At 37.5% G+C, this 27920-nt stretch overlaps 1 protein-coding gene across 2 annotated transcripts; it reads right to left on the bottom strand.

The window, feature by feature from the left end:
• Positions 1–2: 2 nt before the first annotated feature.
• Positions 3–27874, bottom strand: LOC131673984 (uncharacterized). Of its 2 annotated transcripts, none has more exons than XM_058952395.1 (13): positions 26361–27874; positions 17514–18144; positions 16603–17081; positions 15672–16133; positions 15089–15459; positions 14194–14740; positions 13286–13705; positions 8219–12317; positions 6726–7378; positions 5815–6322; positions 5318–5735; positions 4725–4964; positions 3–4514 (listed from the first exon to the last, which is right to left on the bottom strand). In XM_058952395.1, the coding sequence occupies exons 2-13, from the start codon at positions 18020–18022 to the stop codon at positions 4446–4448; spliced, it is 8775 nt and encodes a 2924-aa protein (XP_058808378.1). In that variant the 5' UTR covers positions 18023–18144; positions 26361–27874; the 3' UTR covers positions 3–4445. The 2 variants fall into 2 exon arrangements, with proteins under 2 accessions (XP_058808378.1, XP_058808379.1); XM_058952396.1 differs by lacking the exon at positions 26361–27874 and adding an exon at positions 21673–22179.
• Between the last annotated feature and the right edge of the window lie 46 nt (positions 27875–27920).

The following is a 27920-nucleotide window of genomic DNA, read 5'->3' as shown; positions in this document are numbered from 1 at the left end:
TCAATATTTTTATTTTATATTTGTTTAATAACGCGACAAGCCGACATTAACAAATACAAGTCTTATTCATCACACGAACAAAAAACGCATCAATCTCGATAAACATCATCGAAAGACAAATTAAAATACAGAAGAAATCATCACACGTTTATTTTTCATTATTTCTAATTATTCTCGCATTAAAAAAATGTTAACAAATTACAGTAAATGTGACAAGAAATGCCTCGAGTGCGTTTACCTTTCCACCGTGCACTTTAAAAAAAAAGAAGACACTGAAACTACGCTTTTTAAAACTTTTCTTTAAAAACTAACGACACAATTATTATTATATAGCCCAAGAATAAAAGAAAATTAGTAGTTGATCGAGTTGTAAATGTTCCGAAACGTGATAGGCACAACGTGTAATATGCAGATTCTTTGTTTTCTCGACTGACAAAAAATTGCACTTTAAAACTAAACGTTCAACGTGTATTATAAGAAAAAAATGAATGTTGGATTTTCATCGCACACATAATTGCTAAAAATTGAGACTGATATAGAATGAGAATATGGAAAAAAATGTTTCAAATAGTGGAAATATTCTTGTAACGTATACAGTAATGATTTCATGAATATGAAATGAATCATTGATATGATGTATAGAAAATTTATGCCAAGAATATTTTGTTGTTTTTCGAAAACGCACATAAGAATGCAGGCATGTTAAAGTATATTACATATTTGATTATATCAAGAATTTCTTTTTTATATATACTTATCAATATTTCCACCATAAAATATACAAAAACAAATTTATAACATAACGTTTACAAAGATACAATAAGATTTTTAGAAAGAGACTGTAAGCCCTTAAATGAATGCTTACAATTACCAGCGACTAAAAAACAAAACTCAATTCTGTAGCGGCTTTGTGTGTGTGTTCGGCTTTGAGGATAATAAGTACATTTGTAATAATTTTTTTCTCTTGCACATTTAATCTCAGCTATATAGTTCAGCTAAAATATATGTACAAATAGACGAAAATTTTTCTTCAATTTTGCTTCATTAAGTAAACAGAAAATAAAAAAACTGAATTATCCCATTGAACGAATCGTTTAGTTTCCCGTTTGCACTTGGCAAAGATTAAATCACAGTTCGGCAAATTATTACCATGAGGGAAACAAATATTACTTATAACGGAAATCTTCAAACTTCACTTTTAACTGACTTAGAGCGAAGATTGAAATTTTACTTTCTTTTTTTGGCGCATGTATTATTATTTATACTCAACAAGTTTTGAGCGACGCGCTTTACTCGTATTAATATGCGTTATTTCTTTCTCATAGAGGTATTATGTATAATAATTTGTGGTTGAAATGCCATCGATAACTTTTTTGTTTTTCTTAGAGGCAAAAACATAATATCATTCTCTTGAATGGAAATAAAACGCAATATGTGACTAAAACATAACAGGATTGTCATAATAGTACAATTCAATATAATAATATACAATAATAACTTAAAACGAAGCACGTGTGATTAAAATACAATGTCATAATAAGTAGAAAAAACAATTCTAATTCAAAAAATATTTAACGTTTTAGTTATTCTCAGTCGTTTTTTAAATTCATTGATTTTTCTGACGGTAGGTCACTCATAATTAGTTATTGATATATGTGTGTGTGTGTGTAAATTATTTGCGAAAGAATGTAATTTACAATTTTTTAAAAAGTCATAGTACTTTTAAAAGTAATGCACGAACATTGTATTGCGTAAATTTTTGTCGAAATTTCAAAGGAAGTTGCCATGAGAACGAAACGGACTTTTTACGACCAGAATTTAACTGATAATGCTTCGGTAGACTAATAAATACTAATTATAAGAAATATTAAAAAATGAAAGGAAAAAACTTAACAAATGATAGGTAACGCGTAGATTTCATCTAGTTAAAAACTAGAACAGTATGTGTTGTAAAATTCGCGATTTTCACGATTTATAAGTTATCATTTTCAGTTGTAATTAATTTTGTTCAAATGTATTCAGATCTCACAGCTCTGATTTTTTATAAGAGGAACAACGACAATGAATATTCATGATTTCATGGCTTGGAATGGAAATACTGATTGAAAATATTGCTTTTAAAAAAATTCAATTGCTTGATACACAGTAATTTTTGAATAATAAAATCTGATATGTGTGTATGTGTACTAAAATAATTAATAGCATGGTTTAAGTTTGTATTTTGGTACATTTTATGGTCATTAAAAAACGTTATTGTATTATATAAAAATGTTACTGAATCAATTACATGTTATCAATAAACATTTAAATTGCTCCCTCAAGATATTAAAAAATGTATAAAAACCATTACCATCCATTGACGTTGTTCATCAGAGTTCCTCTATTTTCTTTTTGTACGGAAACAATAAAAATCTATGATTAATAAAATTTTGCACGCCAAAATTGCATAACATTTACAAAACCATTTAGTGCCACACAAACATACACGCATGCTATATTTTTTTCGAAATCACCTAAGATTGGAATCAAGAGATAATATAGATAAAATGCATTTTAAACAATTACATTATATTGGAAGTCAAAGTTGTAATTTTTTGCACTTAAACTACAGATATGAATTCCACGTTGAACCCTGATTTTTTATCTTTCACTCTAATATTATTAGTACTTTCAATTCATCATTTACTCGAAATACCTATATAAAATTTTCAAATTCAGAGAGTCAATCGAGTAATTTAAAGAAAAATTCAAATAACAATTTTCATTTACCAATGGATAGCGCGTCGCTAAATTTCTATAACAATGTATACAACAGACATATTAACTATTTTTCCAACACACACACATACACACACACACACACACACACACACACACACACACACACATGTATGTATGTACATATAAAATGTTCATATATATTTCATATGAAAAATCTGCTAAGCATACTAAAACACTTCAAATGTTAGGCACATAGAACACACATCATATTCTGCACTTTCGTATACTGATATACATATAGTAATCTTCATTTTAAGCATTCCTTTTGCAAAGAGAAAACACTTTTATAGCAATATGTATGTTTGCTTTTAGGTAGGACTTGGTTACTTTGACACCTTTAATTCCATTATGCATTTGTAATTTCGAAAAACATGTTTTTCGATCACGAGCTGATCTACACATTTTTTGCAACTAGCCCTTTTCATGTACACTAACACTGCACGCTTTAATCAATCGTGTTAACATTTTTTTAAATATTTAGAACTTTACATTTACAAGTATCATTATTTATATGCATATGCACAAACTCGGTCGAATGAATACTGTTAGGTGTATTTTTAAGGCACTCGTGCGGTAAATACATTTATCGGTGTTTGCTTATTTATCGTTAAAAAACTTCCAAGATAAAGATCGTACAAGTATTGACAAAAATTCAGTAGTTACGAAAATTTTGATTGATCATTTCAAGTATTTTGAAAAAGAAACATTTTTTAATAAATATTCATCGCAAAATACTTTGAACGTTATAATGTATTATAGACCTTTCTTTTTCCAAAAGAAAAAATCTGCACTTATCAATAACGTAACAACTCAGTAAAAATAAATGTTTACACGCCGATCTAAAAACATCGAATTATATAGGTCTGTTTTTTAAAGAAAATTATCTTGTTTTCTTAGTGACAATGAATTAAAAAATTAAGATTTGTTACAAAAATAAGAAGAGGAAACGCATCAATCGTCGCGAATTTCTTTTTATTCATTGTTAACCACCGACTGTTATTTTTTTACAGAGATATGTTCTATATATTTTCATTTCAGTTTGCTTTGTACAAATACATCCGAGCTTCTATATACGATATATGTGTTTTTGTATTTACATATTGCGACAGTATATGCGTGGAACAATTCCGAAAATTGGAATATAATAAATATATCTATATTTCTCGGTTTTTCTTTTTTCTATGTATACAATGTATAAGTCTCTTTTACAATATAAATAAAAGCTTATTTGTTTCTTTTTTTACCCCATTCAGTTTCTCTTTAAAGCATATATTCATTTACTAAAATTCGTCTTTTTGTACAATTAAAAAAACGCCTTCAAAGGAGCGTTTGAAAATAAAAGATAAAAATCTAAATGTAACGAATTATCATAATATATATCCTTTTTCTATACATATACAGTAGCTAAATTCCTCATTCTGATGCTAGAATGTCTTTGGCTAAAGAAACTAACGTTGAGTGTGATTCGCAACGGTCTATAAAATTGGCTTACCCTGTCCTATATTACGAATAGCGTTGTATCCATACACCAATTTTTTCACCTTCTTGTCCTGCAATATTCTCACGTTGCGAAAATCAATAGCGAATACTTTCAAGAAACTAAAGTCCGCGTCTACTTCAATTTTTTTTCTTTCGTATCTTTTTACGGCGAATAGCTTTTTGTTTCATTTCTTACTCCCGTTCTCTTGCTTTTCCGTGACTTGTTGTATACCATCAAAGACTGTTGCGAAATCCTGAAAAAATACTACATTTAATTAAAGGCTTCTTCATGGTTATCATTTATGCCAAAACTATCACTATGATAATATTTGCGATAATTTAAAATCTTATCTTAGTTTCCTGGGTCTAAAGTATTCTTTTGGTTAACTAATCTACAATGTAATAACCGCGCGTATGTGTGTGTCTATATAGTCGCACAAAATGCAAGAAAATATGTATCTTACCTGGACGGCAATCTGTAGTGGTGTGAGTTCACCTGGGACGCAATCTGTCCTCACAATATTAGGCGGCAAGAGTTTCGGACACAATTTGCCAGTGAATATGAGAAACAGCATATGTATGGCTCGTCGTTGCGTCAATTCTGTGTGCCTATGCTGATAGCCAGCCAAATGCCGACGATGCCTTAACGTCGTCGGAAACCACCTTTCGCAAAGCATGCAGTACCTTCGATGCCTTATTGTCGCCTACAATTCAACGAACGTTTCATTTTTAATAGAAAGTCTGTATTATGAAAATTAAGAGTTAGTTCATTCATAAATTGACCGAGATAATTCGCAAGTTACGTAGGCTAACATAAACATTGTAATGGACTGTCCACAGAGTATTTTACGCATGTAACATATTTCAGTTTAAATTCGTTCGAAATTGTTGCTTAAATTTTTAATACCGATATCCGTGGGCGAATATGTGTTACCGATGTTACGTGAAAAAGAACTGATGTAAAACTACTGATGTAGTAATTTTGATCTTGAGAATAAAATTATTGATTTTCAAAGACTTTCACCTTCACAAGGTAGATATATTTCCTTTTTTTTACCTTATCGTGAAAGACCAATTCTCTGACGATACTTGATATAGTCATTTCGGGACTAAGTTGTAGCGCCTTGGCTTTTAGATTAGCTTCATCGAGCCTCGAAATCACATTATCCACCCTCTTAGCTCGAGTCTCATCAACAGAAATTTCAGGTTTCTCATGTTGCTTCAAATGTTTTAAATTTTCCTCGACCGCTCGAGTCAATGGATCGACGTTGTTCGTTTGCGAACAGGATTTCATTGTGGATTTGTACTTTATTTGATGAGATCTCGAGTTTTTGTGCTCATTGTTATCCCTGTGATGTTGTTTCGAGGGCAGACGATTATTGGAGGACATGTGACGATTGGAAGAAGATGTACGCAGACTCCGCGACTCACTACTGTTTCGTGACTTTATTCGGTTCAGTTTTTTCCGTTTTTCGCTGTGAAACGAAGAAACAAGTGGTTCATTTTAGTATTGCAATATTATTCGTTTTCCAATGAATGGATAATCGTTCTTACCTATGCCTAAAGTTAGACGAATGACTGACGGACCTGCCGTTCTTCGTCGTAAAGCTAGTCGACTTATCAATCTCGGTATCTTTGGTACTCGAACTCGTGAGACAACCAAGATATTTCTTGAGCATCTCTTTAGCGGCGAGTACTTCCTTGACTAGTAAATCAGACGAGGAACACGATGCAATAGCAGTAGTACCGCTGTCTTCCTCTTCCTCCGTTTCACGTGAATTTGCATTCTCATTGTTCATTATCGTACTCGTCGACGATGCTTCCTCGTTCAATAGAACTTGATTACTAGACGATTTCGACAACAAATTTTCAGCAGCTTTCGGGGTGGGAGATTCCGATAATTTGGATAACGAGGTCTCGATATCATCTGTTACTGGTGTTATTGGATTGTGTGTTGATTCGGATGATTTCGATAGACACGTCTCGACTACTTCTACGTCGGATGATATTGGTGGTATGATTTCTTCACCGATACTTGTATTGCCTGATGTGTCTTCTATAACTGTTCGAAATCAAAAGAAACTATCGTCTTTATCGACTTTACCTATAGACAAATATCCTTGTTTCTTTCTAATAAAAGAATACACTCCAAGTAATTATGGTTAAACGTCTTTACGATTGTATTGTAAAAATTCCAATATTTTTTCCCTCTCGACTTGAGATAAGCTCTGACCTTAACAGTTTTTCAATTACGGAAATGTTTACCGACTGATACAATTGTGTTTTTTCCCGAGTTTGCACTTGATAAAGTATGCACTTTTTAGAAGTCTTATCATACAAATATTGCATGTGTATAAATATATAGATAGTTGTTCTTATCGTAAATATATGTATATACAAAATATTACAGTCTCGAAAAAAAATGGCATAGAATAAAAACTAAAAATTAATGTAACAAAACTTACCCAATTGCTCGGTAATCATGATCCCGGGAATCTGTTTAACCTCCCCGGAGCTGGACTTATCAGTGCAGATTTCCGAGCTTGGTAATGGCAGATTCACCGGATCAGGAGTTTGTTCACCGATTTCAACTTCGTATTCAACCTGCATCGGTACAGCATCCTCGCTATAAATCTGTTCTTCGTCAACGACATCCTTCTCGAAACTAAGATTCGGCGACGCTGGTAAAATCTCAATGGTCGTTTCACTTTCGTCGGATGAGTCAACTTTGATAACCGAGCATTCAAAGTCGACTTCTTCTTCATGAACATCCACATCTCTATCGAGAAGTTCCGTTGGTACGTATTCCGAACTATAAGAGTTACTCGCTTCCATTATCGTTTCCAATCGCGGTGGTATCTCTTCCAAATCCATTTTACTTCGACTGTTCATGTTCTCGTCGAAAACGTCTGTTGTTGGAAGCTTCCTTGCTTCGGTATTGAATTTCGTCTTTTTGAAAGCGAATCTTGTACCAGAATCTGAATCTGAATACTCGATATTACTGTCTAAACAATAGTCTGAAGTTCGACGACGTTTGATTTTTGGCGAGAGCTGATGAAGGTCGGGCGTGCTATTGGATCTTGACAGTTCGCGACGCTTTTTTAAGCCGGAGATAAACCTACAAACGAACAAGTTTTATTCATATGTTGCATCGTACAACGGTTTTTCCACTTGGCACAATGAAAATTCATCATATTTAATATAAACGATGACATTGAAAATACTTCATAGTATAGATAAAAAAAAAGTAGAAAAAGAAAGTACTTACGGGTTATTTTAAAAATGAAAATTCATGGTTTTTAAAAATATGTTTTTGTGCACTTAAATATAAATTTCTTAATTCCCTCATAATTTTCAACGTTTCACGTGATAAAAATGTAAGTTAAATTTATAGTCATTTGATACGATATAAACATTTAATTGCGCACATACGAGATTAGATAGTGACAATCTGTTAATTGAGTATTCCCGAGCATTATTTTTTATCTATGCAATTAAAAAGTAAATGCTGGCATATGTACTACCCATTTTTATATTTAAAACGATGCTAATTTTATAAAAGTAATAAGTTTTTTGTGCGCGCGCGCGCATGTGTGTGTTTGTGTGCGCCCGCGTGTGTGTATGTTATAAGTTTTCAATTGTTTAACAATTGAATATTTGTGATAAATACATTTTGTTCTCTTTTAAAATATTTCAGGCCATTCGATGCGAGTGTCGATAACTAGTAAAAATTTCGAATCTGAACTTCAAAAAACAAAAATGTAGGTAAATCGATTATAATCCATGAATATTTTAGCGCTCAAACGAAGTAGTGTAGTCCCGCACGGTGCGTCCAATCATTCCACGCGAACGCGATTATTAAAATAGACAGAGGCTTGTTTATGTAACTATATTACATGAAGTTTCGCAATGTAGTTGTTCAAGTGGAAAATGTTGTTTCTTTTATTTATTTACAAACCTGCGCCACTGAAGCTCATTGGGATTTGTCGTTTTCTTTTCTTTCTTCACCTCCTCCTTGCCGTTATTTGAAACTTTTACAACAACCTTCATATGCCTTAGATCTTTAGCCATACAATCGAGCACCCAGGATCTGTTGAGGACGACTTTTGGTTGAGAGTTGACTATCGCATCCTTGCTTAATTCGCATTTAAATTCCGCGGTCGGTGAAGTTCTTTTAATTATGACTTTCGGCACTTTACTGTTGTTACTGTTCTTTCGACGATATTCGTTTTCCAGTGGAAATTGAGTGTCTTCGTGGTTGGGATCGAGGTTGACTTCCTCTTTAGGGGATCGTTTGGTCCTTTTAGATTGTGATGAAGCGGCTGAGCTACTGCGTTTTGCTCTTGATCTTCTGTCACTGTCGGATGAGTCATCTTCGGTATCAATAATCTTAGGCTGGCAACTCTTTACATTGGTGATTTTCATTTTAGGCACTGTTTTCACTTCACTCGCAATATTCTCAATTACAACTCTCGGCTGTTTCTCCTCTAGCTTGATCTTCATTTTGGGTATCTTCGCCTCCGAATGCTCTTCTCGTTTTAATCTCATTAGTAAAGGTTTCGATTCGCTATCTGAACTTTCAGAAATCTCCTCGATACTAGGCGTTGAGGGACGAGACTTTGCATTGCGAATGATCATTTTAGGAATTTTTGGGTGTATTAGACTCTTCATGCTTTCATCTTTCTTTTGATCATCAGAAGTATTATTTGTATCAATTGTCTTGGACTTTGTGAAGTACTTTGGATCGGTTTTCCTTATCACCAATTTTGGGACAATTCTTCCTTGCGAGTCGTGTAGTTTTTCTTGATTGATGAAGCTATCGCATAGTTCAGATGAAAAGCTACTTTTGTCAATCGAGCAAGGCAGACTTAAGCTTGATGATTTTGGTGGACTCGTAGATTTTTGACTATACGGAGGCACGGCGATTTCTTCTTTGTTTGGCACTATTTTTAGTTTTGAAACAAGTTCGATTTCGAATGAGTTTTCTTCTTGTCCAAACTCGATTGTCGATGTATGTTCTGGGGTTTTTATTGATTGGTTTACGATTCTCGTAAGTTCTGGCATTTTTTCGATCAGTTTAGCAATAGGGGTGAGCTCTGGCATTCTTTCGACAGTAGATATATGTTCTAGTGTTTTCACTTTTATTGATTCAACTTCCATTGTATGCTTAGGTGATTTTGATCCCATGTTAGTTTTCGGCGTAGTCCTAGGCTTCTTCGCTGTCATTTCAACTGCTGGTACATGTTCTTGTGTTATTTTAGGTTTTATCAGTGCGGTCACCTCTAATATCGGATTTTGTTCTTTGATACTTTCCAATGATTCTGATTGTACTTCTTCATTTGCGTTAACAGATTCTTGCGGTTCTTTTTCTGGCTCAACTGATTTGATAACTTTTGTAGTATTATCATCGCTGTCCTCAATTGATGCAGTGTCTTGTTTAGATTTATCTAGTTTTGTTTGAAAATCGAGAGATGTTTTCTCTAGTACTATGACTATATCTATCTCATCTACTGATTTTTCAGGAATTTTTACCGGTGTTTCTTTATTTTCTCCATGATTATCACTCTTCACATTGTCAGTTTCCTCAATTGAATTTGCAAATTCTTCAACTTGTTTAATATCTCTTGAACTCGATTCCTTTTCTATAGTTGTATTTGACTCAAAATTATTCGCTACATTCGCTTCTACTTTATCGATATTGTCTTTGATAAATTCTTGAACTGTAATTTTGTCATTTGAATCATCTTTCACTGATTCTTGATTATCCCGAACAACTCTATCAACATCCACAGTCTCATCAATCTCAATTTCGTACTTTCTCAAATTGCCATTCTTATCTGGTACATTCTCGTCCACATTATCCTGTTCTAATTTCGACTTATCTTTCTTTTCCACGGCATTATCTTCTACGTTTGCTTTTAGAATCTCATCAGCAGTACACTTATCATCCTCCTTATCACTATTGCTTTCTAGGTTTGTTTGAACGCTAAATATCGATGACGTTTGGTCGTTCAATTTTTTTAGAATGTCCTCCTTAAGATTCTGTAAATCAACAATGCATCTAGTCATCGAACCCTTAGAATTTGAAGCAGTTTCTTCGTCTAATAGTGGCATGCTTCTCGAGGATTCAAACACCATGGACGGCGGTGTTGAAGGCACTGGTGATAGTCGAATGCCACTCTTCTCGTTGTCAGTACTATCGAGTATCGTCGATCTCATAACCTTTTCTATTCTTTCCTTATTGTCACTCTGGTTATTCTGATCATTCGTAAGACAATTCTCAAAGCTGATGGTTTCACGTTCTCGCTTGTTCTTGTGTCTAGAGTGTTTATTTTTTTTATTGTGAAATTCACGAAATAAGGCATGACTCTCACGTTGCCTCGACTCAATAATCAACGCACGGTAAGTGTAATTAGGATTTGGACTGTAGGTAATTTTGCCGTCCTTGGTTGTGTAAACAGGAACGTTATTTAGATTTTCAAGTTCGTTGAGGTGGAACAGGGGATTGAGGTAACCTACACTATTACTATTACTTTTGCGACCTAAGAGGTCCTTCATATAATCATCAGACTTGTCGTCAAAAGGCTCCACATCGAAATTATCGAAATCGAAATCCTTCGAGCACCCAGGAGCTTCGACAAAGGTTTTATTCTTGAAACAGTCTTCCTTTGCTTCCTCGAGCTTCTTCATGGCGTTCTCAATGTCAATTTCCTTTTTCTTTAGCAACATATTCTCTTTGTTTTCTATGATAAGGCACTTGCTATCTTCGATCTCAGCATTTTTATTCTCGAAGGTAATGATATTGTCATCTTCTTCGGTCTCCTTAGTAATAGATTTTTCTTCCACAAACACAATTGACTTCTCCTCTATCGTTTCCTTTGCAGGTAAAGCGCAGCTCGTTATTTCATCTTCGAATGCTGTTATCGATTTGCGACAGTCGACTTTGTAACTCATAGGATTTGCAGGTGGTAATGAAATATTCAATTGCTGGTTTGATTTACTAACGATTTCGTTGTCGTTCGAGTTACGTTGGCTCTCAACCCTCGACACGTTGATCTCTATTTTGATTGCTTCGTTGGCGGAAGTGTTGTATGCATTGCTATTTGTCTCCTTTTTATCTTGAATCTGTAGATTAACGTTTGGCAGCTGGATTTTGATATTCGAATCGACGCAGTTATTCTTTAGACTGGTATCTTCGGTTCGTTTATTTAAAACTGTGTCGGGATCGAAGATTGATGAAAATCTACGTTTAGGCGGATGTGCGACCTTCGTGTCAGGCAGGATTGGCAATGAATTATTTTTGCAAACGTTATTCTCCGTAATTGGAACCGTATTATTCGCGTTGTGATTTTTAAGCTTATCAATGCTTGTCTTGAGCATCTCAATGTCGTCCTGCAACTGTCCGATACTTCGTTTCCTTTTCAAATTCTTAAACTCTTTCAGCAGATCTTCCTGATCCTGACTACTGTTGTAATCAACTTCCACAGATCTTGCTCTCTTTCTTGGTCTCTCTAATCCGCTATTTTTCATCGACGAATCTAATGATCTTCTCGTAATTCTTTCTTTCTGCTTAGATTCTCGAACCGGATTCGAATCATCGCTGGCTTTGTCGTCATTACTCTTCTCGTCGATAAGTTTCCCGACGATAGATACGACGCCTTTATTCTTGCGTACGTGCCTCAAACTTGATTTTAGCTTAGTTTGCACTTGTTTCTCTTCGATCAATTTGTTCACGCTGTTGCACAGTGCATTGTCAAGGTTAATATCCATCCAAATGTCGTTTACTTTATCAGTCAACTCGTCATCGGAATCCAACACTCGTAAATTTGTTATTGGTGGTGTGTCTTTAATAATCTTCGTCAAACAATTGCCTTCCATTGGAGGCACAGGCATTTTTGGCTCTTCGCCGAGTGGCAATGTCGATGAGTTGGAGAATTCCGCGAATTCGAACGAGTCGATGACCGAGGCAACTTGCTGCTCTTGCGTCTGCGTGGACGGTGTTGACACTGCGTTCTCGGTCTCGGCTTGCAGGACTTGCGACTTTAGCTCGGTTGTACCTGAAAAGGATGCATCGTATAGTTAAAAAGTCTGTGAAAAGTTACGATTGACAAAAAATTTTCAGAACAAGTGTTTATTCAAAATTGTGATCTTGTATTTCGAAACTAACATTTATTCTCTCGCTTTCCTCGTTAAAATAAGATTAATTTCCTCTTTTTACGCAGAGAACATGGAATAACTCTTATCATTAACGTATATGAAAAAAAAACAATTGAAAAATTCGTACAAACATTATTTGCATCTGTAACAGGCAGATCAAACATTGAACATTTTAGTCAGAAGCGTGTTTCCAATTTATAACCCCGACAAAACAAAAACGTACATTTTACTGTGTAAACATTTGCTTGGCAAAGAATCGTGCGCTTCAGAAAAATTACTCTTTAGCCGAACATATTTTTTTTGGTACTAGCAGCTGTGTTGTCTCAGTTCTTCTTCATGAACATATTTAAACAAAGTAATTCGTTTTTTTTTCCTTTTCGCCATTTCATACTTCAGTTCAAAAGTATCTATTGTAAGCGTGTGATTCTCTTAATGATTCACGTTTGAAAATCCGCGTGAACGCTGCACACTTGTCACTGCTGCAGAATTATTTTATGCTCAGTCTTTGCAGGTATCGTATAAAAAGTTAACGATTCGAAATAGTTTAAAAAAGTAAAAATAGAGAATGAATCGTCATTCGACATGTACGTGTAAGCTCGTTAATACATTGTTTTCCTTGTTTGAATAAGGTAAGCAAGCAACTATTTTTGTTATTAACAATTTTTCGAGTAATTCGACAAAAAATCCATACATTGAAAGCTCGTTTTCATACTTGACAAGTCGAAGAAAAAATAATTTTTTTTTCAGCTACACTACTGTAGTGGACCTGATTAAGTTCATTGTCACGTAACAATAAGAAAACAAAGAAGCAACGACTTTACACCTACGATCTCGCTCATCAATAAACTTCCACTTTTCGCGCGCTCACCTTTGTTATGCGTCTTCATATCAACACGGCTACTTTGCACTGTCGTGGTCGTTGAGGTATTAGCGTCCTTGAGAACCATCGCCTCGTTTGAACTTTGAAAGTCGAAATGCAAGTCGTCTCCGGATTTCTGGAACTTGATAGGGGAGTGTGCAAAACTTATTATCGGACTGATATTCATCGCGCGAACTCGCTCTGACGATGATTCTTCATTATCCGATTGATTTGGCGTATTTAGTGTCGTCGTGCACTCCGAAGTTGGTAGGTCCGGTAGACTCAAGTCATCTTGATTGCGAGTATCATCGATCACGAAATTGGTCAGATTATTTTCACTGCTTGCTGTGGTCTTTTCCGGCGTTTCGTCTTTTTTGCCACTCGCTGCTGCTGGAGTTTGCTCGGTATTCATACTCGGCGACAAGACAACTGAGAAAATATTTTATTGCATTGAATTCTATATTGATTTTTTTCTTGTTTTTTTTTTCTGTGCGTATTCACTTTAATGATAAAGCCGTTCAGATGCAGTGTAGCTTTTTATACAAAAATTGAAAACTAGTTTTATTAAATAGTGCAATTCATAAACATATACACATACGCTGATTTTTCCGAATATCTTTAGAGATTCTGCGTTATCTTGCAGTCAATGGAGGTAATCATAAAATTTTTAATTTTTCACATTTTTAAGTAGACCTGAGCTCTCGCACTTTACTAATAATCAAAGGGACCGGAACGAGATTTCTCCGAAAAACAAAACGTTCATGCAAATAAGGCCATTTTTCGTAATTGAGAGAAAACACGCACGACTAAAAGTCAGCACTGCAGCCAAAAGAGAAAACCGGTCTACGCGAATACATGTGCCCATGAACCTAAGCGTCGTCCGCGGCTCATTAGCGATGAGTAAACGTCATAATTACCAGCATTAGCCTCGTCGGCATTCTTCTGTTGCTGCTGTGTCGGTTGCATCTTCGTCTGCACTACTGAAGCCGTCATCGTCGTTGCCGGTTGCGTCGAACTAACAGTGGTTAGAAATTCAAGCGACACTTCCTTGGCTGTTGTCGTCGTGGCATTATTCACATTATTCTTATTAACAATCTCTTCGATACTCTTGATATCCGTTGGATTTAAACTGTGCAATGCTCCCTCGATTTTCTTCACAACAGCCTCGTTCTCGAGAGTATCGACTATATGTATCGTTGGCACTTCTTCGCACACCTCGCCCGTGCTCGTTATGCAATGTATTATGTTAACGGTCGCAGGAACTGACTGCTGTTGTTCTGAACTACCAGTGCTCACGTTTGCCGTGGAAATTTGATCTTTGCTCAACACTGTGGCTTCCTTCTCTGCTGCTGCTGCTGGCGCTGATACGCAAATTGCTTGGGCAGTTAGATTGTTGGCCGTTGTCAGATTCAAATTTTCGTTGTACTCCAGTACCACTATCGGCGTGTCTTCCGTCAGTATCACCTGTCGAGTTTGCGTGAAAATTGTTTTACTTTTGCGTTATTTTTGTCTATAGTGGTAGTTTTGTTCGCGTGAGTCAGACGAGCTGTCATACGATCGAGAAATTAAAAATGAGCACATGACGTAACAGAGTATGTAATTACGAAATGTTGATTATACAATTATCTTGTTTTTAATTACAACACGATTAAAATTACCGATTAACGAACGCGATGAATTCACATTGCATTTTGGTCGAGCATAGGCAAACATATTTTTTTTTCTTATAAGATCATCGTGTGTAATGTAGATCAAACGATAGCAAGAAGTCGATGCATTCATGAAAAAAATTTAACAATTAAAATTACTTACATTTTGTAAACCAGCATTAACACCATCATCCTCTTCAGTCTCAGCCCAAGTAGCCAAGAACTGCCTGACATCGAGCTCGGGTTTGTCGGCGAAATCCTTACTTGTTTTTTGATGCTGTTGTGCCTCGACATTCACCACTTCTTCATCGATAGTAGGCTGTGGTGGAGGATGTGGATGATGCGGTGGATGATGTTCATGTACCGGCTGATGATGATACTCTTGAGGTATATAATGTGGATGATGTTGTTCAGGACTCGGTTGCATCATCGCATGTTGTATTTGATGCGCCGGTGGTGGAAGTTGAGGTTGTGAATGCGGTTGTTGATGATGTTGCTGCTGTAGCGCATGCTCCATCGCTTGCATCGCTTTGTCTGCGCACGAGTTCAACACTTTTTTAGGGAGGTCAGTTTGAATTCTTTTCTGCGCGCGATTTCAACATATATATATGTCGTTAGAGAGGTAAGCGAATTCAAATTTCAGAGAAAGTAACTCGGGCCAATTATAATTACCGTCAAATGTAAGTTATGTCAGCTATGCTTAAAAAGTGTTAAAAGAGTGTAATGGTGGTAAAAACAAAACTCACTGTCGTACGGATGACTCCTCGTTGTTTCTTTAGCACCAGGACTCAAAGGGTTCGGCATTCCAGGCATCGACGTCTGTACACTATGATTGTAACTTGGTATAAGACTGGAATTGATGAGCACGCCATTTTGATCGAATTGCAGATTGATCGGTGGTATTGTCGAAGGCACTGGCGCAGTTGCAGCCGCTGATTGCAAGCTACTTTGATGTTCGACAGCTTGCTGCATTCGAACGATTTCGCGATGCTTCATCACCAATTCCTGATACTTTGGGTAATTTTGATAGCCGACCATGTGTGAAAATTCGCGTAAATGTTTTTCCAGATTTAGCCTTTGTATCGCTAGGCTTTGTAATTTTTGCTGAAACATGTGTTTCGTTTGCAAAGACGACATCGTTGGAGGTGGTGGCACTTGGTCCTTTGGATCTGCTGGCTTGCAAGAATATTCGCCAGGCAAGTCTCGCGCTGAAAATAGATATAATTGATCGTGAATAGAATAATATTATTTGAACAACGCTTGTTTGAATACTATTTCAATGTCTTAGTTATCATTCTGAAAAATGTAATATTGTGCGTATTTCATTTGAGGCGATAGGATAGAAAAAAATTACTCATGCTTAATCGATTAACCGACCGGTACACGAGTAATGTGAAAAAATAATACATAAGTGAAACATTTTTATTCAGCTCTGCAAAGCCGCTGAGGCGATTCTATATTACTAAAAACAAACAGTGGCGACTAATTAATTCAGCGGCTCATTTTTTTACACGACATGTCCATTGAGCACATTGTGTAAATATCTCACGTACATATAAATTTAATGTCACGCTTTATACACCGACTAACCTACTTTATATAAATTCGCGCCAACGTCATCAAATATTTCATCGAAAAAAAAACCGTGCATGCAGCGAAAAAAGTGTGTCCACTTACCCATCTGATGATTGTAGTATGGACTAGGTAAATTTGCCGGTGGCATAGCAGCAGGATTCGGCATTATCGTACCGTTCTGTATAGCAGCTTGATAATGTGACTGTTTACTTGCCAAGTACTTGTCTTGCATGTTAGTAGGTATACCAGGATTGATCATTGCGTGATTTTGTGGTTGAGTTGGTATTGCTCTCGCGTAGTATTTTTGATGATGATAATCCGTGGGTGGATAATTGTACGGTTGCATCCCAGAATAATTAGGTGGTTGTTGATAGGCGCGTGGTGGTGGTATCGCGTGACTTGATTCTTTGCTACTGCGAAACCTTCGTTGTGCTGGTGACTGTTGTGGTGGTATCGATGGTGGTGCTACTGCTGACGGATGTTGGGTGTACAAATCAGGACGGTAACGTGATGTGTATGGGGATGCTGTTGCTGCCGGTGCGTAGGCGTTGTTCGTCGCAAACGGACTCATTTTGTCCCATCTGAAATTAGCCAAACAAAGATTGTATGTTTTTTGAACATGCCTTTAACATGAAGTACAAAAGAACCGTACAGAAAAACTATATGTAGCTTTATCAAAATAAAAAGCGCTATCTACAGCGGAAACGAGAAACATATTACACGTGAATTTTTTTTTTTTTTTAATCGTTCATTCTTCAAATAAGTTGATATAATTTTTTATTCGTGCTTGCTGAGAAAGAGGAGGGGAGGGGGGCAACTCATTTTCGCGAGGCAGAGAGTTAATTAGAAATATACGCTACGTCAATGATTAGTTTTTATCTATTGAAAATTCTCCACACACGCGTTTAATAATTATTATCGTTCTTCTTTTTCTATATGAAACTTCTAGTTGAATGTAACACGTGTGTGTGCGCGCGATCATTTTTTTCGATAAGATAAGAAAGCCTACTAACCTGTACGCAACAGCTTGGCAACACGGTCCTTTGCAAGCATACGAGCTTTGCCTCGAGCTAGTCGCTGAACTAGCAACTGGAGGTGGTTGAATAGGACCAGGTATCATCTGACTGACACTACCCATGGCACTGTTGACCGTCATCGTCGTCGACGGTATTCTCCCCACAGTACTTGGACTACTCATCGGCATTTGAACTTGACGCTGTTGCTGCTGTTGTTGTTGCTGCTGCTGCTGTAAGTCATCACCTACGGTGGCTTCCATAGCATATGACCCAACATGATGATGCAGTCGCGTGCTGCTTGCGGTTGTGTAGTAACCGTCATTTTGCGACTGCGTCTGTTGTTTACTCAGACAGTCTAAGTTGTAGAGATTACTGCCCGTGCTGCTACTACTTGTACTCGGTGATATTTGCTGCTGCTGCTGCTGCTGCTGCTGACGATCGGTTTCGCCAGACTGCAATGCACTATATTGTTGCCAGTCGGCTGGCATGTTGCCCACGTAGCTCATTGTACATTGCGTTCAGCAAATCATTGTTTTTGCCTGCACGCACGAACACTTTCATAATAGGCTTTTACATGACGATCACTCTTGCGGCTTCTCGATCTCTCTTACGCTTCTCTTGGATTTACCTACAAACAGGTGGCAAAGGGTGTTCAATGAGAGATCTGAATAGTGTGATCATTACATTTTTAAAGATTCTATACAACTTGGTGCGAAAAAAAGTTTTTACATTTGTTGCATATTTAATGGTCATATTCTTGCATATATCAAGATTTTTTTTTCTTCTTTTTTGCTCATTAAACTTTGCTAATTTTTCATGGGAGCAATGACCCTGGTACATCAGTAATCTCTTTTATTATAATTATCTGAGCAGTATTATGATCAAGTCGAATAAACAAATATAGCTACTTCGTAATATGAAATTATAGTAAATTTTTTCAGAATTGTTCACCGCGTGATTATCCCGTAATCTTTATTGAAAACTTTAAAATTGAACAACGCACTTTAAGCACTTTTATTATAGTTGCTATTATTTATTTTTGAAATTTTATAGTATATTAGTGTAACCACAGTAAACCGTTCAATAGTTAGCACGTTATAATTATTCCATTTTTTAATTTTGTTTCAGTATACCCATGCATATACAATGTGATCCATCTTGAGACTTTTTTTAAGATGCAAGATGTATAAAAACTTCTTTTGATATTGGAAATATAATCGTTATCTTTTATCAACAAGATCATTAAGAAACTATGAGAGGTATGTAATGAACTTGTAATTAATATAAAAGTATATACTTAATATACTTATATTAAGTATATACTTAATATAAAAGTATATACTAATATACTAAGTATAAAGTATAGTATAGAAACGAGAAACATATTAAGCGTTAAACAGAATGCAGAAAACGCAATGGGAGAGAAGCACTCTAGAATTTGTAATCGCAACAATGTCTTTTATCAGCCCTACATTTTCCCACAACACATAAATCTCTATGGCACGCTCTTTTGATTTCTTAGGCATAGGAGATTAGAGTCTTTTTTTATTGTGAACGTCATGATTACATCACCGTTTTCATTTTTTTTCCAAAAAAGGATTCATCGGCTATTTTGTGTACTCGGGGATTTTCAATGCTACCTATATTTAACACAGATAACTGAGTTTTAATCTCAAGTGTCAACAATCCATTTTTCATTTTGATAAACCGTAAAGACAACAATGGTTTATGACTGATAAATCGAAAAATTACTCAATATGCTGTGTTTCGCACGACTTATTCAGTAAAATGCTGTTTGACATAAGTTGTTTGGCACGGCATGAAAGCAAAATTTCTTCTAAAAATATATTACAAATTTTTTTTTATTTAAATATTACAAATTTTAATTGAGTTTTGACAAAGTAAGAATGATAAACAAAACCTCAATGTCTTCGATACAGTAGTTATAAATCCGACCGTGCTTGAGAGAGTTCGATTAAGCATAAATGAATACATTTTTCCCTTGCCCCTCTTTTTTATTATCATTCGAAGTGTGACAGTCGATGGGAGCGAAAGGGGAAATGCGACTCGACATACGCTTGCACACCCCATTGTTTATTTGGTGCTAGTGCGTATATAAGGACAGACTTGGGAAATACTATATGCTCGATTTTTTCATTAAATCCGATACTTGCACGCACGCGAGCGGCTTCTCAAAAAAACAGAGAGAGAGAGAGAGAGAGAGAGAGAGAGAGAGAGATGGAGAGAAGTTGTCGGTCGAGTTCTTTAATACTGCACATAATCCGCGGAAAGTGCAAGAGGCATGCAGATCGATAGCGAATATCGATATTATAAGCGCACCCTTGACTGTCTACTTTACTAACGTGTGAAAGCCAGTACCAATTGATTTTTCCAACTAGTAATTGAACTTTTTTTCTACTACACACATGGATTTGCTGCTTTTAGTAATCGGATAAGAAATATCGTCGGCACGGGTGACAAAATTAATAGCTTATGTATGGAATTACGTTGGAAATTCACTATAAAAATATCAACAATGCGAGACCTATTTACTTGTACTAAATGGAACAAATTACAGACTGATGGTTGTATAATGTATCTTTCGCATTATAACTTCATATTGTGCACTATTGTTTCGACTTCTCGTTTACTATTGATTTGTGAATGAATGGAAAGCGTACGAAATGATAATTTTACCTCAGCAACGGTGCTTCCATTTGTATAAGGTTAATACGACAGAATCGTAACATGTAACGGCATTCAAACTTTTTTGTCACAAACAATCAATATAATTTACCATGTTTGACTTTGACCTATGCGCCGCCGTGTAAATCGAATCGCAAGGATAACAACACAATTGTTTTCTGGATGAATTTTTAATTTTCGGTTAATTGAATAAACTTAATTGCATAATGTGATAGATGAAACTCAAATGGCGTAGCTGTAAATGGTGAAACTTATTTCGAGGTAACGCCACGTCTACTTTTCTACAATGAAACCAACTTATTCATGCACATTTCCCAAAAAAGAAACCGCCTCGCACACGTGGCAACAGAACTATACAACCGCCAGATTGAAATCAGTCGGGGCCAGTGTACCCATTTTTCTGAATGAACAATGTCACTGAGTCCCTTCCCCTAGATGAGCAGAGCGATAGCTCATTGATGCTCGGTGTTATAGGATAATTGTAGTGCGTATACGTGTATGTGTACGTTGAGCCTAATTGCCGACTCGCTGCATCGTTTTGATTGCCTTGCTATCGGGATTGATTTGAATAAAGAGGCGAGAGACCTGAGAATAGATGCCGACACGGGTAGTTGAATAAATTCGATTTAAGTCGATTTGCCTTTTAATGACGACGAGCACGTGATTTTTTCTGTTGCGTTTTTTGCCTCTTCTCCTTCTTCCTCCGTGAGCGCGCACTCACTGACAGGAAGACGGTAATAATGATGAAGCCGAGTGTCATATTTTCCATGAGCATATTACCGTCGGATTCTTTTAGCGTGAAGAGGAAAAAAAATAAACAAATGCTCGCGTTATGCAAAGTATAGGTTGGATTCCTGACCGGCAGAAACTTCACCCCATCGGACTATATTATAAGCCCGAAAAAAGTGCACACACGTAAGCTTTAATTAGTTAGAATATAAAAACGTGCGTCAGTGTGCACACACAGGCATTTATCAGTATTGGTGGTGTGCATCGATGGAACAAGCTCCACAATGCAGTTAATTAAACAATCAACAGCACTTTTTTGTTGTATCGATTCGACAAAGTGTACGCACAGGCGTAATATTCAAGGTGTGATAAAAAAAGAGAAGTGAAATTTTAATGATAAATAATACAGAGAGAGAGAGAGAGAGAGAGAGAGAGAGAGAGAAAGAAAGAGAGAGAGAGAGAGAGAGAGAGAGAGAGAGAGAAGAGAGAGAAAGAGAGAAAGAGAGAGAGAGAGAGAGAGAGAGAGAGAGAGAGAGAGAGAGAGAGAGAGAGAGAGAGAGAGAGAGAGAGAGAGAGAGAGAGAGAGAGAGAAATTGTGTGCAAGTATTCCAGGCGCTTTAAAAACTTATCAATTAAAACCCTAGGAAAGAAGAAGAAATGTAAGTTCATTACATAGATCGCCGATAGATCAAATGCCATCTAGTATATTACATTAACTTACTGGAGAAAGACACCCCAATTAAAAATTGACCGTAAAACCAGTCAATTATTAAACGAACTTCCGAAAATAGCCGTAGTACTTAAGTACAAATAAAAATCATTAAAGTATCACAATTAAGCACTCGTCGTTTGTTCGCACTGGCGCGTCTGTGGAATTAGAACACACACACACACACTGACACGCACACACAGACAAAAAGAAGCCCGCAGATACGCTTGCTATCAGAACATTTGTTTACGGAGAAACACTTTCAGTCTTACGCGAAAAGAAGGAAGCGAACGTTGACGAAACCCGTGATGGCAATTTGTGCGCTCGTCATCAAGCTTCAACGAAGAGTCAGTCGCTCGACTGTGCTCGTAATGCTTTGCGTAACGTCAAGCGTTGGGCCAGCCTAGCGCTGGCCCATTCATTATCTCTCACTGTCAACCGTGTGTATGCTGTATACGAAGCGCGACTCCGAAAAACACGAGCGCTCGTCTCTATCCTTTCGAGCTGTTAGTCACGTCGCGCGCGCACGACCACTACTGACTCCACGCTCCGAGCGTCCGCTCCGCGATAATCGTTCGATCGCTGTTGGCAGCATTTGCGTCGCGCGCGCAAGTATAGTAGCGGGGGGAACGAATACCCCCCACCACCTTACTACCTTCCTCCTTTTTTCAGCTCGACAATTTACTGATAAGCACAGAGACTAGTACCACTACTGTGTGACTGCCTGTGTGTCATACCACCTGCTGCTCGCTCCTATATACGTGGCGCGCGGCGACACTACGCCAAACAAAGCTAGTCGGTTTCGCTTTTATCACGGAGCGTGCATTTCTTTTTCCTTTTCTTTTTGCTAGCGTTTCTACATAATATCACCACCAATGGATGGCTGAATTGCGGTTAATGAGAGATATCGAAGAAGTTTCGGCTTTTCGCTGTTCTTTTACCGCTTGACTATTTCGTGTTTTATGGAAATTAGTGCGCGTGATTATCATGCCCAAAAAAGAAAAGTAGATCGCGCACTGAATGGAAAAAAGCGAGGAGAAAAATAAACGAGTATGATATTTACAACTGTTTAACATGATGTGCAGTTTATGTAACGCAGCAAGCAGAGAGAGAGAGAGAGAGAGAGAGAGAAGTCATTGAATTCCGATGAAAATTTTCCTTCTCATTGCACAAATACCGATCGGCTAACGCTTGTATAAACTGCAATGCTAAACTTAGCATTTGTGCGTGTGCATAGATAAAGATTTTTTTCACTCAGCTTGAGAAAAATTGTGACATCGATCATTTTTACTTTTCCCTCGCGTTATCGTCTCTCTATTGCAGCGACCAATGTTGTTCCAAGTGAATAATGTCATCGTGTAGTTTAATTCATGATGTTGTGCTTGTAAAGATATATCGCTTCGATATGATTAATTAACTGAGTTGGAAAAAGTCGGACGTCCGATTTCGAGTTGTAAATGCAAAATTGCCAATGACATCATATCTGTAATAATTACCGGATAAAATACATAATCAGGAAAACAAATCCTACTATTTCTTCTCATTCTCTAACAATCTAATTAGCTCTACCATCCAATACTTTTACTCTCCTTCTCAACATTAATGAGTAGCTTTCAGTGTCAATCAGACAAACATTCTTCTGAACGAATCCAATTCGCCAGATATATTAAAGCGCTCAAACAGTTTAGAATCTGGACCACTTGCGTCTAGAGTATTCAAGTTCAACATTATATACGACTATATACGTACTCCCGCCATTGCCTGGCTACTGCGCGATAAGATAAGCGCAATAGTAGAGGCGTTTGCTGTATTATGAAGCTACGCTGTACGATCCGAAAAAACGACCGTTGCATACACACACGCATGCCCCGAGAAGTTATTGGGCAATTTTTCCTTTTTTCGATTTTTCGCAAGGTCAATTTTTTTTATTTAGGTATGTTTGGATAACTGGCGATGGGAATAGCTTATCGAAAGATTGATTTGATTAAGCGAAATAAATTGTGTAATGTTAGCATACGAGTGCGCGAATGCGGCGAAAAAAGTTTTGTTTTAAGGAATATTCAAGACTGAGTCAAGGTTGCCGTCGCCTTTAGTTTGTAACTGTAAAATAAAATAATTTCTTGAAAACAGCCATATATGTATATCTCCATTAAAACATCATTGCGTAGCAATGCTACACACACACACACATGTGCGTTTTTCGTTTTCTTCTTCACTAGCTTTATTTCTAGAAGAAAAGCCCCCACGTGTGAGTATTGATATTTATGTGGCAATCGCTCGCTACGACGGAATTCAAAATGTACTTGTAATCCTATGCAATTTTTCAGGCTTCACAGGTCTTCATTTTTCTTCATTTGCCTATGACGAGTAAGTGTCAGTGGCTCAAGAGAAAATCTGAATTGATTCGGTGTAAAGACGAATGGTATTGCGATTGTTGGGTATTCATTTATAACGAGACAATAGGCTGGAAAAATCGGTTTCTTACGTGCGCGTGGGTTTATCTTTTTAATTAAAATTGAATTACTTTTATTTCTTGTCTTATATTTGTGCGCAAATTAATTATTACCCAATTGAAAAATATATGTCCATAAATTGTTAATTTCCGCTCACGCGTGAGTTATTAAAATGTTATCCGCGTGTTTTCCGAGTAGTGCGTAAAAGTCGTTGTTTTCTTTTCTTCTGCTTCCTAACATCCTGTTAGCGCTTATCGATTTAAAAGAGAGAAAACAAAATGAAGTATCTGTTAATTCTTTCTATCTTTCACTGTCATCGTGATCTCACGTAATCTCGTTTTACGATCAACAAGTATGTATTGATATATCAAAATTTGTTTGTTGGGTACCATCTCAGCAAACCTACTGTTATACCAGTCAATTAACTTTAATTATATATCTAGTTAAAAATTGAAGAAAAAGGACGAAAGCCATACTGTTCGAATTTATTTATCAAATTATTAAGAACCGCAACTTTATTGTGATATCAACGTTGTACTTTGAATTTGCCATTGCAGCTGCACGATTCTTCCTTTTTAGTTTCACTTAGATGTATTTTTTATACAATCCAATTTAGCTCTACCACTTGGACACAAGTGAATTGTACATCGAGAGAAAAGTAATTTTTACGATAAGCACATACATCCTTTTCGATTTTTTCTATAGACATACACATGCATACCACGTACACACGCACGCACACACACAAAAGTGGTACTCACGATCGCTCTGTATTACGTATCTAGGCCTCGCTAATACATATTTATTCCAAATTGCATTCATATCGATCGCTTATCTAATCGCTTATCTTCCATTCGAGTGACTTGATGAGAAATTTTATGTTATTTACTTTGACATATTGCTGCTGCTCGCGAACGCGACATACTGACATCGAGTGCGCCATGCCAACGAAAATTTTCATGCGCACGCGAAACGATTAATTAGTTGTATTGGAATCGGATGGTTATTAATACAACAAGTCGTTTACGGGCTCAATATCGTACGTTTCCATTGCGGGAAGAATCATATCAAGGTTAAAGAAATATTGGAAAGGAATTTTTTTACGGTGTAATTCCTGACGCGTTTTACGTGCGACGTTTCCGTTTCTCTTTGCCGTCACTTACTCGTTCACTTGGTGTTACGTATTAGGAATGTCGACGACGAAGAAAAAAACTGTAATTAGCCAGCTTCATGCGCTATTGGCCTATTGCAGGTCCACGTGTGTGTGGGAAATGTTATTTGCGCTGAGTGTATAAGCGTCACAAATTTCAACGTTAAATGACTACTAGTTCTTTTTTCATTTCTTTAATCAAGCTTCCACGAAAAAAGCAAGATATTATATGCTTCACGCTCACTTCATGAACAGGGGGTTTTTCGAGTGATCGCTACTGGCGGTATTTCACGTGCGCGTCCAGTCAACCCGCCAAAAGCACCGACAACCGCAGTTTCAACAGTTCGCGATGAAAGAAACGCGAACACTTATACACTCGCATATGAATGTTTATTTTTCTCGTTAATCGATAAAACGCGAGCGTCGCGACCACACACGTACACTCACACTTGGACGTTATGTCTGACACAAATCGTTCGCACACTCTGGCAAAACGAAGGGAGAATGAGGAACTGGTGTGGCGAAGAAAGCACACGGCTCAACTGAGCGACGAAAAAAGAAGTTGCTGCGCCGAGTGACAGCAGTCGAGTGTGGACATCGAAAGCTCTATAGCCACGCGGGAGAGAGCTTGGCGTGGAGAGCTCGCGCGGTCTGTCCCATAAAACGCGCGCTCGGCATTTATTGACGAAGCTTGGCCGCCTCGTCGCCCACCCCCTTTCGGATGCGCGAATAGCAACGTCCGATAATCAATCGGTAACCAACCGCTCGCGCGATTAGCCCGACGACGCACTGACGAATCGAGCAACTCGCACGGGAACGCGGCAGCGCGTCGTTATTCGCCTCTCGCGTATTGCGTATGATGCTTCACTCGCGCTGACATATTTCGAGCGCACGGCGCTGTAGTGTGACAGCTCTGCTCGGCGCACGTACCGCGACGACGATTGCGACGACGACGACGACGACGAGGACCAGGACGAGGACGATCGGCAAGCCACGGTCGCGCACAAAATTGGATAGGATCGCCGCGGGAGCGATCGTCGAGAGCCCGCGACACTCAAGAAAACTCACCCGTCGGCGGTCAAGAAAAAGCTGCTCACCTGCGTGTTGTGGGCAGTTGGTGCGCCATATTGAAGCACCGAAGCGCACGGACGACGACGGAAAGCCTACTACGTCGGCGTTAAAGGCCGCTACCGCTTTGCCAGTCAGCCACCCACACACACAGCGCGCCCGCTTCTTTACACAGGCGCGGGCAGGTAGCTGTGCGTGTATAGCTTCGTTGGCCGACGTGCACTGACTCTCTGATAACAGGCTGCGCGCGCACTTACACTGTTTTTCCTCTCCTCTCTTTGGCTGTTGTTGTTGTGTATTGTGCACGCGCGCGCCGCGTCGAAAAAGAAAGAGCGCGGAGGAGGGAGAGACCGATGATAGCGGGAAAACCGCGAACCGGAGCGACCGTTATATCGAGTCCGAGCGCGAAAATTGCCCCGACGCGCTTTTTTCGTGTTGTGCGGGTGAAAGTGGCTTTCTGGTCTGTGCCTATACCGGCGCCGCACTCTGCGTTGTGTGCGCCTATTATTCCATACAAATTTTTTTCTCTTTCGCTGGCCTTTTTTAGCAGATGCTCTCTCGCTTCGATTTTAGAATTGCCGACGCTTATTCCGCGTTTCGATATCTTTGGGCTTTCCGATCAATTCGATTCAATGTATTTCCGATCAAATATGCTCGCGAGATTTTTAGTTCCAAACTTACTCGTCTACTCTTATGTCTGTCAATTAGTTGTGATTTTGGATGAACACAATCAAAACTACTGTCATGTGGCTAATATGATCAACAATCATATGAAACCACTACGCTTCAAACGCAAATTACAATCAAACGCTTCAAATAATACATAACTCTAACATTCGATTAGCATTAAAAACATATTTTGACAATCTGATCAATCACATGGGTGACTACTTGAAAGCCTATCAACCCTCCGCGAATGCACCAATGTCTCGCTAATTGTAGGTTCGGTCTACTTGAAAGTAGATAGGTTCGAGATCCGCGAGCCGTGAGCGCAACACGTGGGACGTATGTGCAAAAGATCGAGAGCGCGAGCGCTGCATCGGTACGGGTGGATTCTATTTGAACGTAACTCCAGACTGGGAACGGCTTTATTTGGCGCTCAGTAGTTAAGCAACCGGGAATTGTTAGGCTGACAATGATAATAATTATGTACTACTTTATTTATTTGCTTTTGATTTTTCAATGCTTGGAGTGAATTCTAATGAAACGAAGCAAGTATGCTTAAATCATTAGTATTGGTGCGGTATTATTTTTTTATATTGCTAAATTAATTATGTATTTATATATTGGCAGTTTAAAAATTTGTTTAGCGTGTGTTGGTGCAATATGGCTTTCAAAAGATAACTGTGTCTAAGCAGAGAGTATAAACTTTTTATTGCACTCTCAGATCCATGATGACCTACTAAAGCTCCGTTGTCTAATTATTTTTTTTTGTTTCCTACTTATCGCGCATGGTGCTCATTGTATTTATTGGTGTGAGTTTATTGTATGCAACATAAAGTTTACCAGTCTACATAAGTTTTGTACTTTGACGAAATATAGATAAAGAAATATTTAGTTTGAACGCTTTTAGCAAGGCCTATGTTAAG

The sequence above is a fragment of the Phymastichus coffea genome, unplaced genomic scaffold (assembly GCF_024137745.1).
Source record: "Phymastichus coffea isolate CEN01 unplaced genomic scaffold, Cenicafe_Pcof_1.1 PCOF00207, whole genome shotgun sequence".
NCBI lineage: Eukaryota > Metazoa > Arthropoda > Insecta > Hymenoptera > Eulophidae > Phymastichus > Phymastichus coffea.
This window is presented reverse-complemented; position numbering and strand designations above follow the sequence as displayed.

Excerpts from the sequence above, each read along its gene's own strand:
- LOC131673984 (XM_058952395.1), bottom strand. The coding sequence starts at position 18,022 with ATGAGCTACGTGGGCAACATGCCAGCCGACTGGCAACAATATAGTGCA. Across the intron at positions 16,134-16,602 it reads ATACTACAATCATCAGATGG|CGCGAGACTTGCCTGGCGAA; the intron begins GTAAGTGGACAC and ends ATCTATTTTCAG. Across the intron at positions 14,741-15,088 it reads TTAATGCTGGTTTACAAAAT|GTGATACTGACGGAAGACAC; the intron begins GTAAGTAATTTT and ends CAAACTCGACAG.